The sequence below is a fragment of the Phyllostomus discolor genome, chromosome 6, assembly GCF_004126475.2.
Source record: "Phyllostomus discolor isolate MPI-MPIP mPhyDis1 chromosome 6, mPhyDis1.pri.v3, whole genome shotgun sequence".
NCBI lineage: Eukaryota > Metazoa > Chordata > Mammalia > Chiroptera > Phyllostomidae > Phyllostomus > Phyllostomus discolor.
This window is the reverse complement of record NC_040908.2, coordinates 117,083,652-117,100,687: the sequence shown is the minus strand read 5'-3', so window position 1 is coordinate 117,100,687 and position 17,036 is coordinate 117,083,652. Positions and strand designations below refer to the sequence as shown.

The 17,036-nt window shown below is 42.5% G+C and overlaps 1 protein-coding gene across 1 annotated transcript in view; it reads right to left on the bottom strand.

Annotated features, from left to right (window-relative positions):
* Positions 1-17,036, bottom strand: part of GAB2 (GRB2 associated binding protein 2) — a 176,384-nt gene that overhangs the window by 11,035 nt on the left and 148,313 nt on the right. Inside the window, exons 3-4 of the mRNA XM_028516564.2 lie at positions 15,880-16,123; positions 252-844 (exon numbers count right to left, since the gene is read on the bottom strand). Of these exons, the coding sequence (XP_028372365.1) occupies positions 252-844; positions 15,880-16,123 (837 nt within the window). The remainder of the gene's footprint in view (positions 1-251; positions 845-15,879; positions 16,124-17,036) is intronic.

Here is a 17,036-nt window from a genome sequence, read left to right as displayed (position 1 = left end):
TAGAACACCAGCTTCTCTGAGGCGGGGTCCGCTGTACTGTGGCCTTTGTGGGTGTCCAGGAACAGCCGCCAGTGCGGGAGGACCCTCTAGTCAGGGGTCTGAGTACAAGGTGTCTAACTCACATCAGTGCCCTGGGTGGTCCTTCGGTCTCCGGGGCATGAGTAACCACGAACTAGCAAGCTGCTGAGACCCCAAGTGCTACCTAATCCCCCGCCCCGCCCCCCGGAGCCATGGGGAGGGCCGACACTGACCTCGGTGAAGTCGGCTGTTGTCCATCGCAGGGAGCGTGTTGCGCCTGGGGATGGTGGCCGCGGCAGAGACCGATCTGCTGTTTTCACCGAGTGGAGGTCTCTGTTGAGGGCTGCCCCATCGAGGTGTTTCTGCCTGACTTGGCTTGGGAGGTCTGGGTGGGGGAGCTATGCTTGAGTCCCCAGGAGTGGCCACTGCCAGGGCATTGTGGTTCTTGTCCAGCGTGAACGTCCTAGGGATCTGGTAGGCTGAGAGTGGGGTGGCTGGAACATCCATATTGTCCACCAGGAGGTCCCCAAACTCCCGGCACAGGGTGTTGCTGGGTGTCTTGAAGGTGTACACTTCCTCGTTATCTGTCTCAGAGCCTGTGAGGCTGCTCTTGGTGTGGCCATGGGAGGCCAGGCTCCGGGGGAGGTCATACGTACTGTCTCTGAATTCTGTATTGTGCCGGCTCGGCTTGGGGAGGCTATAGAAGCCATGGACTTGACCACTGACCCCATTGACACAGTGTCCATTGCCCTGGGCAAGTCTCTGTACGGCTGTGTCACTCCTCATGAGGAACGAGGCCCTGGTGCCCTGAGAGAAGCTGGCACTCCTACAAAAGAGAAAGAAGGGAGGGGACAGAGGGTTAGAGGAGGCCAGGACTGCCCACTTGGGGAGGGCAGCCGGCATGTTCAAAGCCTCGCACAGTTCCTTGGTGTGAGGAACACACAGGCTGAGGAGCAGGCAGGCCTGAGGTTTGTTTCAGTTTACTAGCTGTGTGACCCTGGGCAAGGCACTTTCTCTCTCTGAGCTTCAGTTCGTGCATCTGCAGAAATGGTGATTGAAAACACACTGTGAAGGCGATTCAGAAATGAGGCCATGGTATATAGATGTTCAATCAATGTTAGCCTTTACTCCGCTCCCTACCCCCAAATGGCTGTGATTAGCAGGGGCTGCTCTTACCTGACTGTGTTCCCCTCGCCACACCTATCAACAAGCCAGTTACACTGCTGACGGGCTCGCTGTTTTAAGTCAGAATGCATACATTTGAATACGAAGGCTGAGAAGTAGTAGCAAGAACCCTTAAGTCACAGTGTCAGAAAACAGCAAACAAATCATTTTCTCCAAGTCTCAGTGTCCCCATGTAAAATAAGTTAGCTTACGGGTGTTCGGGCATTGACGTCCTAAGTGATAAGGAACTATTCACATGTTAGCTACGGACTCATTTTCTACCATGTATTACGGCTTGTTGAGAGGCATTTCTAAGGAGAACTATGTCCTTCCAGAAGCTTAAATATCTACAGAAAAGATAGTTTCTTGTTTGGGAACTATATTCAGGATAGCAAAAATTTTATAACTATCTTTTCCAAGTTTAGGTGTTTGGAAAATAAGGCAAAATGAGCAGTTTAAAGACCTAGGAGAGGGGGTAGGAGGGTTTGTGTTAGGTTCCAGTACTGCCACGGGTACGTTCTGTGAGCCTCGGCGCCCCTCCCCGAGGTGTGACTGAGTGCGTCTCATAGGCTCTTATGGGCCCATATGGCTCTGAAGCAGCACGAGCCTTTGGCTTTATAGGCATAGTTTTCACATTGGACTTTGTGTTCTGTGCAAGCAGGGATCCAGGTCTGGTTTCTCTCTCTTACATTATAATTCATTATAGGATTTCATTTGGGGGAAAAAAATCACTACTCTAGAATAATCTTTTATACTCAGTCATCTGGGGGGTGGTAAACTCCTAAGAACCCGATAAAAAGCTCTTGGAATTTCTCATCAGTATAAGATTGTGTGTGTGCATATATATATATATATATATGTAAATTTGCATGCTAAATCTAGGGGACGAGGGTGTCACAACCTCTGAGGCCAACCCATGGAACTTTGGCCTCCTACAAACTCTTTCAGCTCACGCGCAGCTTGTTGTATATGGATGTGACCACCAGAGGGTGGTAGAAAATAGGGCCTAGAGGCCTCGATGGAGGAAAGAAAAACAGGTGTCCAGGTCAGGCTCTCTCTCATGTAAATCTGCACCCATTTCAGTCCCCCAGCTTCACTGGCCCCCTCTATGGGCCTGTGTTCTTCCTCCCTTTCTATTCCACTCTGCACACGTAATCAAGCCAACAGCCACGGGCCTAGTTCATTGACATCTAGCCTTTAGACAATAGAGTGCTTGGAGCAGAGGATGGGTGAGCCAACTGTAGGCAGAAGATCTTCACGTGGTTTGCATCTGTCTCTGGTGCTTTTCATTTTGTGTTTTAGAATTTCCAACTCTCTGCCGGAGGCCCCAGTCTGGATTAGTTCATTCAGCACACATGTACTGATGTCCTAGACTCCATCTGGTCAGGCACACTGGATATGGAGGTGCCTCCTGCCCCGGGGGGAAGGGCGGCCGTGGTGGAGGAGGCGACTTGCATGCAAACATTACAGTCAAGTGGGTGAATAAGCGCTGCTGACAGATTTACACTAGCTCTCCCTGGGGTGGTAGTACAGAATGTCAAGGGATGCTTCAAAGATGTTGCCTTTGAGTGAGTCTGGTGTTTGGCCAGGCAGAAGGCAAGAGAAGGGAAAAGGTGCCTCCGGTTAGAGGCACAAAGAACTAGAGCACAACCTGGCAATTCCAGGACCTGCAGGCTGCATGGGCTGCAGCAAGTGTGTTAGGAGGCAGGGCTGAAAGAAGACAGTGGGGCCGGGGCAGGCCAGGGCTGACGGGAATATGGGGCCCCTGGAAGGGTTTTAAGGTGGAGGTGGGGCTGGGGTGGGGAGAGCATTACAGGGGTTCTGCAGTAACCTTAAACATATTCAAGAACAAATTCACCATTTTCCTTCTGACCCCCCTGTTTTGGAAATGGCACCAGCCATTCAAGTCTGAGAGTTACCCACACTGTGAGTTTTCATCAATAACCCCACAGGCCCCACTGAATCCACCGCAGTTCAGGTCCTCCTGATTTTTCCAATGATACAAGGGCTAGTGGAAAGTCTCCCTACCATCTGCCCAGGACCTCTCTGATCCTCATGACACCCCACTGACATTTACTGTCCTAACTCCCAAGTGTGGACGTTTTCAAACTGTTGCATTGCCTTTGGGATGAAGCCACATTCCAACTGCAGTGCAGCTCTCCAGTCTCTCCTTAGGTCCCCTTCCCACTCTGGGGCCCATACAAGCCAAACCTGCCCGTGTTCCCAGTATGCCCCACGCAGCTGAGCCCCTGGGCTCCACTGTGTTGTTTGCTCTGTCTGCAGAGTTCTTACTTCCATCTGGCAAGCTCCTACTCCTTTATCCTTCAAACTCAGCTCAAATGGCACATCTTTTAAAGTTGTTTCTCACCATCCTCTACCTCCAAGCATAATCAGTTACTTTCTTAACTCTGTTCTTGGAATGGGTGTAGCAATTGTAATCTGTGTTATGTACTATTGTTACTTGTCTCCTCCACCAAACTATGATTTCCTCCAGGAAAGAAGCTCTCTTATGTATTTTTCTTCCCTCAGCACTGGATTAGGGCTTGTCACATAGTCAATAATGAATACATGTTTGCTGAATGAATAACAAGTGAATGTATGAACAGACCAATGAACAAAGAGGAGTGTCGGTGCTGCCATCCCCTTTCCTGAGCTTAGCCTAAACCCTTTGGGTCAGCAATCAACCCCTGCGCCCTTTCAGAACCCACTAGCTATGTCCCAACTGCCTGCTGTCCAGGCACCTTCCTCTAACTCAAGGAAGGAGGCACTCATCTGTAAACAGGTTCCTGACCCCAGGCTTGCGCTGTTCACCATTCTCTGGAATGCTCACTTGGCTCATCGGAACTTACATAAAATGAGCCCTGGCTAGTGAGGCTCGGTGGATTGAGTGCCAGCCTGTGAACCAAAGGGTCACCAGTTTGATTCCTAGTCAGGGCACATGCCTGGGTTGTGGGCCAGGTCCCCGGTGGGCAGCATGCGAGAGGCAACCACACACTAATGTTTCTCTCTCTCTTTCCCCCTCCCTCCCCTCTCTAAAGATAAATAAATAAAATAAAACAAATGTAATAAAAATGCAACACAAGCCTTTTTGGTCCATAAAGATGTTACAGGCCCTCTAATTCTCCTTCCCACTTCACCACACCTTCCTCTTTACCCCCACCGCACTTCATGCTTCCATCACCTCACTCACTCACTCCGCCTTGTGTGAAAGCTGCTTGGGTCTGTGTCCTTCCACTTCTACCAGACCCTGCGGTCCTAGAAGGCAGAGGACCTATATTCTGTGCCAGACGAAGTACCTGGAGTGTGGTAGAACTGGTTCTAGCACCCAGGTGTCAAAATGCTCCACTCAAAGCCTATCTTGATTTGGGCAAAAATCAAGAGGCGAATTCTGAGCATTCAGAAATCTAGTGGCCTTTAAAACTTCCGTGTGAACCTGTATTGAGGCCCATGTAACTGTGACGGGCTGCACTGCTTTCCTGGGAAGGATACCTAGGAGCAGGGGGTTTGGAGACAGGCTTCTCTTCCAGGGCTGTGGGCAGGTGGGCCTCATAAAGTGAGTGCGGCCCTGTGCCAGACACATCACACAGGATGTAGCTTTTAAACCTAACAGTTCTGAGAGACACACATTGCCCTCACATTCTAGACAGGGGAAACGGTGAGTGGTGGAGTTGTACAGGAAGACATTCCAACACATCTTCCCGTGTGTAGGGGCGCTCCCCAGGGGGCAGAGAGAAGTTTGGGATCGGACACTCCTGGAAGCCAGCAGCCCAGTGCTTCTCCTTCCTGGTCCTGGCTGACAGTGGCTCCAGATGCTGTGGGTCGGGGGGGGGGGGGTGGTGGATTGCACCACCTCCTGCACATCTGATCTTAATGTCAACCCCAAACCTCTCTCTGGCTTTCAGGGATGGTTTCCTAGTTTTCCCAGACACTGTAGTGGGCACTTGGTCTTTTCTGCACTTACATACAATTGTATGTACTGTACTACACCACGATTTTACTCTTTTCCAACTTACTAGACTATAAGTACTTTAACAATGAAAGGCCTGGTCTAATTTTTAATGGACCTTTCCCCATTTAAGGAAATTTAGTATATAAATGCTTATAAGTAAATTAACCACCATTTATAGTTCTGTAGTTACCACTGGCAAACTTCTTTTTAATTAAATTTTTTTTTCAGTTATGGCTGAGATTCAATATTATATCAATTTCAGGTATTAGCGTGGTGGTTAGACATTTATATAACTTACAAAGTAATTCTCCAGTAAGTCTAGTACCCACCTAGCACCTACACAGTTGTTACAGTATTACTGACTATATTCCCTGTGCTGTATTTTACATCTCTGTGACTATTTTGAAACTACCCATTTGCACTTTCTAATCCCTTCATCTTTTCCGTCCAGCCATCAAACCCTCTTCTCACCTGGCAATCATCAGTTCTGCATGTCTACAAGTCTGTTTCTGTTTTGTGTGCTCATTTGTTTTTTAAATTGCACATATGAGAGAAATCAATATGGTATTTGTCTTTATGTGTCTGATTTACTTCACTTAGCATAATACCCACTAGGTCTATCCATATTGTTGCAAATGGTAAAATTTCATTCTTTTTACTGCCGAGTAATATTCCATTGCACATATGCACCACATCTTCTTTACCCAACTGTCTATCAATGGACACTTAGGCTGCTTCCATATATTGGCTATTGTAAATAATGCTGCAATGAATGTGGCGGAATATCTATCATTTTGAACTAGTGTTTTTGATTTCTTTGGATAAGTACTCAGATGTGGAATTGTTGGGTCATAAGACAGTTCCACTTTTAACTTTTTTGAGGACGCTCTGTACTGTTTTTCACAGTGGTTGCAAGAATCTGCATTCCTACCAACAGTGCTCGAGGATTCCCCTTTCTCCACATCCTCATCAGCACTTACTGTTTGTTGACTCATTGATGATGGCCACTCTGACCAGTGTGAGGTGATATCTCATTGTGGTTTTAATTTGCTTTTCTCTGATGAATAGTGTCACTGGCTGAAGGGCAAAAATAAATCCAATGGAACTAATTTGTCTTCAAAGACAAAAAGGACTCAACTTGTCTCTACAGTGTCAGTTCAAAACTCTTTCATTGGCAATAGTTACTGTTCTGAATATTTACTTATTTTAGCTTAGTGGACAAGCTGGATTTTGAAAACTGAAGTCATTTTAACCAGAATATATATTACTCAGTACTTGAAGAATAGGGCTAGTACTGTAGAAAAAGTAATGATGACATATGGAGCATTTTCAAAGATAGACCACATGATAGAACACAAGACAAGCCTCAAAAAATTCAAGAAAATTGATATCATATTAAGCATTTTCTCAGACCACAAGAGTCTGAAACTAGAAACCAACCTCAAGGAAAAAAATTCAAAAATATTAAAACTCATTGGAGACTAAATAGCATGCTATTAAACAATGAACAAGTTAATAATGAGATAAAGGAAGAAACTGAAAAATTTCTGGAAACAAATGAAAATGAACATGCAATAGTCCAAAGCCTATGGGACACAGCAAAGGCAGTCTTGAGAGGGAACTTCATAGCAATATAGAAAAATCTCAAATAAACAACTGAGCCCTACATCTACAAGAGCTGGAGAAACAACACCAAAGAAGGCCCAGAGCCGAGTAGAAGGAAGTAAATAAATAATCAAGATCAGAGAAGAATATAATGACATATAGACTAAAAGAACAATTTAAAGGATCAATAAATCCAGGAGTTGGTTCTTTGAAAAGATAAACAAAATTGACAAGCTTTTAACCAGATTCATCAAGAAAAAAGAGAACCCAAATAAATAAAATCAGAAATGAAAGAGGAGAAATTACAACTGATACTCAAGAAATATAAAGGACTGTAAGAAATTACCATGAATAACTACATACCAAGAAAATTTGAAAACATGGGTGAAATGGACAAATTTCTAGAAAAATATAATCTTTCAAAACTGAATGAAGAAGCAGCAGAAAGCCTGAATAGACTGATAAAGCTGGTGAAATTGAAGCAGTAATCAAAATCTCCCACCACACAAAAGCTCTGGACCAGACGGTGTCACAGGAGAATTTTACAAAATATTTAAGGAAGAGCTAATCCTTATACTTCTCAGACTGTTCCAAAAAATCCAAGAACAGGGAAGAGTACCAGCTCTTCTTCTGAGGCCAGCATCATCCTAATCCCCAAACCAGACAAAGCCACAACAAAGAAAGAAAACTACAGGTCAATATTGCTGATTAACATAGGTACTAAAATCCTCAACAAAGTACTGGCAAACTGCATCCAGCAATACATCACAAAGATCATACACCATGATCAAGTGGGATTCATTCATCCCAGGTATGCAAGGATGGTACAATACCTGTAAATCAATAAATGTAATACATCACATAAACAAAAGACAAAAATTACATGATCATATCAATAGATGCAGAAATAGCATTTGACAAGGTACAGCACCCATTTATGATAAAAACACTCAGCTAAGTGGGAGTAGAGGGAGCATTCCTCAACATAATAAAGGGCATATATGAAAAACCCACAGCCAACATCATACTCAATGGACAAAAACTAAAAACTTTCCCATTAAGATCAGGAACAAGACAAGGATGTCCACTTTACCACTTCTACTATTCAACATAGTATTGGAAGTCCTAGCCACAGCAATCAGACAAGAAAAGGAAATAAAAGGCATCCAAATCGGAAAGGAGGAAACAAAACTGTCATTGTTTGCAGATGACATGATAGTGTACATAGAAAATCCTATAGACTCCACCAACAAACTGCTTGACCTAATAAACGAATTTAGCAAAACAGCAAGATACAAAGTCAATATTCAGAAATCAAAGGCATTTTTGTATACCAACAATGAAACATCATAAACAGAAATCAGGAAAAAAATCCTATTTGATATAGCAACAAGAAAAATAAAATACTTAGGAATAAACCTAATGAAGGAGTAAAAGCCCTGTACTCAGAAAACTATGCAACAGAGAAGAAATTAAGGAATATACAAACAAATGGAAACATATAGCATGTTCATGGATTGGAAGAATTAATATCATTAAAATGTCCATACTACTGAAAGCAATTTATAGATTCAATATAATCAATGCAATCCCTATTAAAATACCAATGACATATTTCACAGATATAGAACAAACATTTCAGAAATTTATATGGAACCATAAATGACCCCAAATAGCCACAGCAATTTTGAGAAAGAAGAACAAAGTAGGAGGGATCACCATACCTAACATCAAACTGTATTACAAGGCCACAATAATCAAAACAGCCTGGTACTGGCATAAGAACAGGACATAGATCAATGGAACAGAATAGAGAGCCCAGAAATAAACCCAAGTCTCTACGGTTAATTAGTATTTGACAAAGGGAGCAGAAGCATAAAATGGAGTAAAAATAGCCTCTTCACCAAATGGTGTTGGCACATCTGAACAGCTACAGGCAAAGAAATGAAATTTGACCACCAACTTACACCATACACAAAAATAAACTCAAAATGGATAAAAGACTTACATATAAGTTATGATGCCATACAAGTCCTAGAGGAGAGCACAGGCAGGGAAATCTCAGATATTCCATGCAGCAATATTTTCAGCGACATGTTCCCTTGAGCAAGGGCCATAAAGGAAAGAATAAACAAATGGGACTTCATCAAAATAAAAAGCTTCTTCATGGCTAAAGAAAACATATGCAAAATGGAAAGTGAACCAACTGTATAGGAAAATATATTTGCCAATGATATCTTGGACAAGGGTTTGATCTCCAAAATATATAAATTACTTACATAACTTCACTCCAGGAAGACAAACAATCCAACTAAAAAATGGGCAAAGGACATGAACAGACACTTCTCCATGGAGGACATACAGAGGGACCAGAGACATATGAAAGGATGCTCAGCGTCACTAGCCATCAGAGAGATGCAAATTAAAACCACAATGAGATACCACTTTACTCCAGTCAGAATGGCTGTCATGAACAAATCAACAAACAATAAGTACTGGCAAGGTTGTAGAGAAATGGGAACCCTACTACATTTTTGGTGAGAATACAGACTGGTGCAGCCACTGTGGAAAATGGTATGGGATTTCCTCAAAAAACTAAAAATGGAACTGCCCTTTGACCTGGCAATTCCATGGCTGGGATTATACCTAAGAATCCTGAAACACTAATTCAAAAGAACCTATGCACCCCAATGTTCATAGCAGCACAATTCAGCCAAGTGCTAGTTCTAGCCAAGAACTAGCCAGGTGCTAGAAGCAGCCTAGGTGACCATCAATAAATGAGTAGATAAAAAAACTGTGGTACATTTACACGATCAAATACTACACAGCAGAAGGAAAGAAGTAGCTCCTTCCTACCCTTTACGACAGTATGGATGGAACTGGAGAGCATTATGCTAAATGAAGTAAGTCAGGTGGTGAGGGACAAATACCATATGATCTCACCTATAAGTGGAACCTAATCAACAGAACAAACAGGGAAGCAAAATATAACCAGAGATTGAAATAAAGAACAAATTGACAGTAACCAGAGGGAGAAGGGAGGGAAATAATGGGGGAAAGATGGGAAAGGGTCATCAGAGAACATGTATAAGGGCCCATGGGCAAAGCCAAAGGGGGCCAGGATTGAGGGTGGGAGGTGGGGGTGGGTGGGGTGGGGGAAAGTGGTGGTGGGAAAATGGAGACAATTGTTTTCAAACAACAATAAAAATTATAAAAAAAATAAAATGATGAATACATCATGGCTTTATCTATAATGTGTTTAATGTATTATAACTGTATATTGGGTTCCCCCATAAATGTAAAAAGGAATAGATAAAAGGCTGGCATTATTAGCCTAGTAAATATGATTTGACTTTAGTAGTACAATCAGGCATATCTTTTTAAAAGACTTTATTTATTTATTTTTAGAGATGGGGAGGGGAGGGAGAAAGAGAGGGAGAGAAACATCGATAGGTTGCCTCTCTCATATGCTCCAATTGGGGACTAGCCTGCAGCCCAGGCACGTGCACTGACCGGGAAATGAACCAGTGACCTTTTCGCTTTCTGGGACAATGCCCAACCAACTGAGCCACGCAGGTCAGGGCCAGCGGGGCATATTTATGTCTATGCTTGACAGCAATGAATGAGCTGGTTCTCTCTTCAAAGTCCCTGCTCAAGGGGGCCCTATGAGTTAATTTTGGAGATCAATGAGGTAACAAATGTAAAAGTGCTTTTTAAACTGTAAAGCATTATTCCTTTTTTCTAGAGCACCTAATATGTAATGTGAATGTCAGAAGCAGTGTAGGATTAAAGCCCACCCACATTCTTGCCAACACTTGGCATTGCTAGGCTTTTTTTTCACCCATTCCAGAGATGAAGCAAAACCACATTTAGGTTTTAATTTGCATTTTCTTGATTCATCATTTTTTCATGTGTTTATTGCCCATTCCTGTACCTTTTTTGTAAAGTGTTCAAATCTTTGTCCGCTTAAAAAATTGGGTTGTTTGTCTTCTATTGAGTCATAATAGTTCTTTATGTAGTCTAGAAATACATCTCTTGTCAGATATACATGCTTTGAATATTTTCTCATATTTTATGACTTGCCATTTTGTTTTCTTACGGAGTTCTTCTGAAGAGCAAAGGTTTTAATTTTGATAAAAACTACTTTATCTAATTTTTCTTTTATGATTCCTGTTTTTTGTATCCTACATAAAAATTCTATGTAATGCAAGATCACAGAGATGTTTTCTCCTAGAAGTTTCATAGTATTAGACTCTGAAACTCAGAGTCTCATACTATTATGAGTCTCATTAGACTCATTTAGGTCTCTGATACATTTGCATTCAATGTTTTTTATTATCATCCAAGGACATATTTTTTCATTGCTTTTAAAAAGACAGGAAGGGAGAGAAAGAAACACCAATGCAAGAAAGCAGCATCGACTGGTTGTCTCATATATATGCCTGGACTGGGAGTTTTATGCACCTGGACCAGGGACTGAATCTGCAACCTAGGTAGGTGCCCTGACCAGGAATCAAACTCACAGCCCTTTGGTTATGGAACAATGGTACAACCAACTGAGCCACACCAGCCAGGGCCATTTGAATTAACTTTTGAGTAGTGTGATATGAAGTAAGGGTTCTTTTTTATTCCTATATGGATAACCAGCTTTTCCAGCATCATTTGTTGAAAGGACTTTCATTTCCCTATTGGCACCTTTGTCAAACAACATTACATATAGAAAAATTAAAATAAAAATAGCAGCTGACCTCTCATGAGAAATGATGAAGGTCAGAAGAGTACAGCATGGCATCCTTTAAAATGATGAAAGAAAATAACACCATCATTCCTGAATTTTATACCCATCAAAAATATCTCTAAAATGATGGTGAAATAAAGACACTTCCAGATAAATAAAAATTGGGAAAATACGTCATGAGGGGACTTACATGGTAAGAAGTGGTAAAGGAAGCTCTTTAGGCTGAAGAGAAATAAAACCAAGTAAAAACCCCACTAGACAATGTTTAAGATTTGATTTCAATACTCAAAAGAATTTAGAAGGGAAAATATCCTTTTTTTTAAAGATTTTATTTATTTATTTTTAGAGAGGGGAAGGGAGGGAGAAAAAGAGAGAGAGAAACATCAATGTGTGGTTGCTTCTCATGTGGCCCCACTAGGGACCTAGCCTGCAACCCAGGCATGTGCCCTGACTGGGAATCGAACCTGTGATGCTTTGGTTCACAGCCCACACTCAATCCACTGAGCTATGCCAGCCAGGGTGGAAAATATCCTTTTATAATTATGCAGACATTTACTCTTTTTGCTACTTTCCTCACTCCTGAAGATCTTTCCTATGGTACTATCTTGCTTCAGCCTAAAGAACTTCCTTAGTCTGATATTAAGCTAGTTAAAATCAGTTATGCTAAATGTATTATGAAATAGACTAAATAGCTTAAAAGCAGAATTTCCATTTATATAATAATGTTTACTTTAAGTTTCTGATCTCATCATTGAACAAATCCTTAAGTTTGTACCAGAATTATGTTCACATCTCTAGAAATTGGCAATAAACTATTTAGCAATAAAAAAAGAACTTCCTTAGCATTTTCAAAAATCTGGAAATTCTCCTTTTTCTTTAAACTGAGAATGTCTCAATTTTGTTTTCATTTCTGAAGGACATGTTTGCAGGATATAAACTTCTGGGTTGAAAGACTTTTCTTCCCTTTCCATTAATCTTAAGTGTGTTTTCCTTTATCACATGGAATAAATATTGTTATAATATGGGCTTTTAAATCTGTGTCTGCTAGTTTCAACACCTGGGGTTATGTTGAGCTTGACACCTGTGCTTTCCCTTGAGACTGGGTACATTTTGATGATTCTCTGTATGCTGAGAAATTTTGAAGTATGCCCTGAATGTTGTGATCTCATGTTGTCTAGACCCCGGGGTCTAGACAGCTATAATCCTCTGGAAAATGTTGATGATTTTATTTTTGCAGGCAGTCAGCTTGGTTAGGTTCAGACTGTAAGATTTGTTTTTTAAGATTTTATTTATTTACTTTTAGAGAGGGGAAGGGAAGGAGAAAAGAGGGAGAGAAATATCAATGTGTGGTTGTTTCTTGTGCACCCCTTGCTAGGGACCTGGCCTGCAACCCAGGCATGTGCCCTGACTGGGAATCAAACCAGTGACCTTCTGGTTCACAGGCTGGCACTCAATCCACTGAGCCACACCAGCCAAGGCCAGGCTGCAAGTTTTGACTCTCGTTCTGTGTGTGGTAGTACAAATCTCAGCTTAGTTTATAAAGCCTTTGCTATGCTGGTTTGGGATTGTCCCATACTTAGAAATGGAACTCCTAAATTTTTTTGCAGGGTTTCTCTCTCTCTACTAAATGCAACAATCTCTTCACTCATTATCAATCCCCACCCCATAAATTAAAGCAATACACACAATAATTTACAGTCTTAGTACACTAGCTCCAAAATTTGGGTTTACTTTGCTTTGTTTCTATGAACTGAGTTCTTTCAATTATGGGTCAACTTTTACAGTTTCTTCATGTCTGGCAATTTCTCATTGTATGCTAAATATTTTGGGTGATATATTTCTAGGAATGTCCTTGACAGGAAAAGCCATGAAAGTTGGACCCAGTCAGTGTGGGTCCCTTCTTTAAGAGTCAACTCTCCTTCAGTTTCTGCCTGCTTTTTGATTGCTGTTAAATGCTTTCAAACTGTTTTTGCGTGTCTGTGTGTTTTGTTCAGAGTTTGTAATTGTTATAGTATGCTTAGTATCATGCCAGCTACTCCACTACTACCAGAAACTATATATACAGTCTTTCTGGAGTGAAGAATGCTTCCTTTCCACCCACCCATCCCTCTTGGAATTCTGCAAAAAACATCTGAACTTATTTTTTCCAAATTCTCCCTGAGATCCTACTCATCAATCTCTTTTGCTCCAACACCCACACAAGTGAAAACAAAGACACAGAAAAAGCACATTTTGGTCAAAGCCCCACAGTGAAGGTGCTTCCCCCACTGTAATAAGTTCTATCACCTTTACTATGTTTTCTCCACAACACAGCTTTGTTCAAATACTTATTATGTGCCTACTAGGTGCCCTGGGTCTTCAAAGAGCAGTAACATATTAGTATAAAAATCCATAATATGAGGCAGAAAGTTCCAAGTGCTGTGAGAGAGAGAATCAAAAGCTGCTATGGGAATTCAGAGGAGAAATGAATTCCAGCCAGGGAGATTAAGAGAGGTTTTGCAGAGGACATGGGGGTGCGGAGAGAGTGGGCTCTACATGCTAATTCAAGCAGAGACATTTATATATTTGTTCTCTGTTGCTTTAGCAGTATCATGGGACTGGGGGTGGCGGTAGCTGTTAATATCATATAAGGTCTTCTACTTAAAGTGTGAACTGCAGACCATCTGGATGGCATCAGACGCAGTTTAGCAGAAAGGCAGCATCTCAGGACCCACCCCAGGCCTACTCAGCCAGAATCAGCCTTTCAATAAGATCCTCGAATATTTCATATGCACATTAAAGTCTGAGAGGCTTTCATATAAAGCACTTAATCTTTCACTAGGACTATGATTGTAAGAACTCTCGCACATTCTCCACTCCCGGGAAATCATCCACATAGTAGGAGGGGATGGCGCACAGGAGAGCAGCAGTACTGAGCATCTACTCCTAGGTACTTTATGTATGTTTTGTCATTTTACATTCATTAGTAAGCATTTGAGTTAGTTATTTCCATCCAGCAGGTAAGGCAATTGAAGGTCAAGATCATGGGCCACAGGTTAACTAAGTGGCCCATGATCACAAGGACAGTGGCAGAATCTGAATTTGAACCCATATCTGCCTGACTCCGAAGCCTGTAATCTGCTCTTCGCTGTAGCACACTGCCTGTCTCTGCTCTGTGATTTAGGAGGAGTCAGGTGCCACTAACTGATTCAGTGATCTTGGTTAATTCATCCCACCGTTTTAGAACTCAGCTCTTCATGTATAAGTTGATGGAGGCTGAACTAGGGAAAATTCACAAACAAATGAATCAACTGGCATTTGAGGTATCACTAAGTCTGAGTGTTGGGAGCCTCTGTTGGGTGATGGTGAATGACTCAAAACCAGAACCAATGTGGCACAGTGTAGAGTAAAGAATACAGGACCAGATATGAGAAGACCTGGGTTCTAGGCCTACCTCTGTCATTTATTAGTTGTAAGCCTCCATTTCTTCACCTACAAAACGGAGAAAATAAGCTGTACTGGCTCTCTCTCAGTGGGTTTGACTGGTTTGAGTGAAATTATGCCTGAAAATAGTCTGTCAAGTGACACATTAACACAGCCAGTCCTCTAATTGCCATAATTTTTACAACACAAATTAGATATTCATAAATAAATTAATTAAGGAACTTGATTTGTAATCTGCTGGCTGTGGTAGCAACTGGGATCTAGCTCTGGCCAAGCCTGTCGGCTCTGTGCTTTTGTTTATCCTAACAGTGGAAACAGAAGGTAATAAAAATGTGCACAGGCTCTGCACCTGTGAGAGAGCCGGCAGTGTCAGGAAAACAAAGACCATTATTCTAGAACAGGGAGTCCTTGCTGTAGAGTTTCCTGTGATGATGGAGTTTCATACTGTATTATCCAGCATGGTAGCCACATGTGGCTACTGAGCACTTGAAGGGGTAGCTAGTGCAACTGACAAACTTAATTTTAAATCTTATTCAATTTTAATTAATTAAATTTCATTAGCCACATGTGGACACAGGCTACCATAGAGGACAGTGCAGTGCTATAGAAACAGTGAGATATAGATTTGTTCAATAATGTTAAGGCTTTATAGCTATCTTCTTAAGGCCAACAAGTAAATTGACTTATCTTTTTCAATTCAGAAACTCAAGCCCTCAAGGACTCTTTTTCCCCAAATTAAATTAAAAAAATTTTATAGCATGATTTTTGACAATGGGAGGTCTCTCTGGAATGCAGAGATCGCTGTATAGCAACAGAGATAATACCAACGAAATGTGGTGGGTACCTAAGCGAGAAAACGTTGTTTTGTAAGTACACATTTTACCACCTGAAAAGCTGTAATATTGTATTCCTTTGTCTTTAAAATGGAAGAACAGAGACTGAAAAGTGCTAGGCTGTGTGAGTGGTCACTGCGGTCTCCTACCTGGCATTTTCTGCCCTCCGACTTATGCACTGGTGCAAGTAGACGTACTCCTGAGGCGCGCTGGTGGACAGTGGGGGCTGCATGTGGTTTGAGCCGGGTGGTTCGAACGTGAACAAGGTGGGCTGACTGGAGTGCGATGGGGCTGAGGATTTTCGTTCTCGCAGAGGGTGCTGATTGGAGCTGCTGAGCTCGGCTGGAGAGGAGCGGGGCCCGTGACTGGCCGAGGAGATGTTTCTCAGGGAATCTGTGAAAAGGAGAAAGGACTCTGTGAACGAAAAAGCAAAGAAAGGTGCCCTTTTTCCAAAGTGGGTTGTCAGAGGAAGATAACTATCAGGAGCAGAGGCGATGGGCCAGCAGCAGCATTTTCTCACTCCCACTTTCCTACTGCCACCACCCCCCGCCCCCTCCCCCCCCTACTCCAGAGGAGGACTGTGGCCCGCTGGCCACCGTGGTTGAGAAGGACATGCTCTGTCCGTCTGCACTGCTCCTGGAGTCGCCTGGAAGCCACTGTCTGTCGATCACTGCTGGAGCAGCACTGCCCTGCTTCCAGGGGGTATGGCTCCCCGTGGTCCAGGAACAAGACTCGGGCTCTCTGGAGCAGTGAGTACCACTGCTTTCCTTCTCTTCGGTGGCTTCTGTTGTCATCACCTCCCTCAAAGCTAAGGCTGCTTTGTTAAATGAAGCTTTGCTTCTTGAAGACTCCTTAATTGAGACCCTGGGCTGTACCTTACTACATTAATGATAAAAGCACAAGTGTATTTGGAGCTGTCCCTTAAGACTTGTCCCAGCCCCTCCAGCCTGCCCTTCCCAGTCCTTTGAGGATGGCAATGTCTCCCATCCCCCAAATCTTGTACCTACCACTCTCTGTCTACTGGTCTTTTTTTTCTCTTAACTCTTATCTTCAGGTCTCGTCTGTTATGTTGGAAAGGAAGCAAGCTATTAAAGACATAATAGCGTAGAGTGCTACATCCCATGCTGAAGGGTATTCATTTGACTGACTCTCTAAGCTTGGTTTAAATTCTAAGCATAATATACAAGGCCTTTCACAGTCTGACCTATTTCCTGCTTCTCTCTTTCCATACTCAAGGCATATGGAAGTGTCATCAGTCCCTGAAAATATCAGCGCTTTTTATGATTCCTTGTTATGCTGTTCCTTC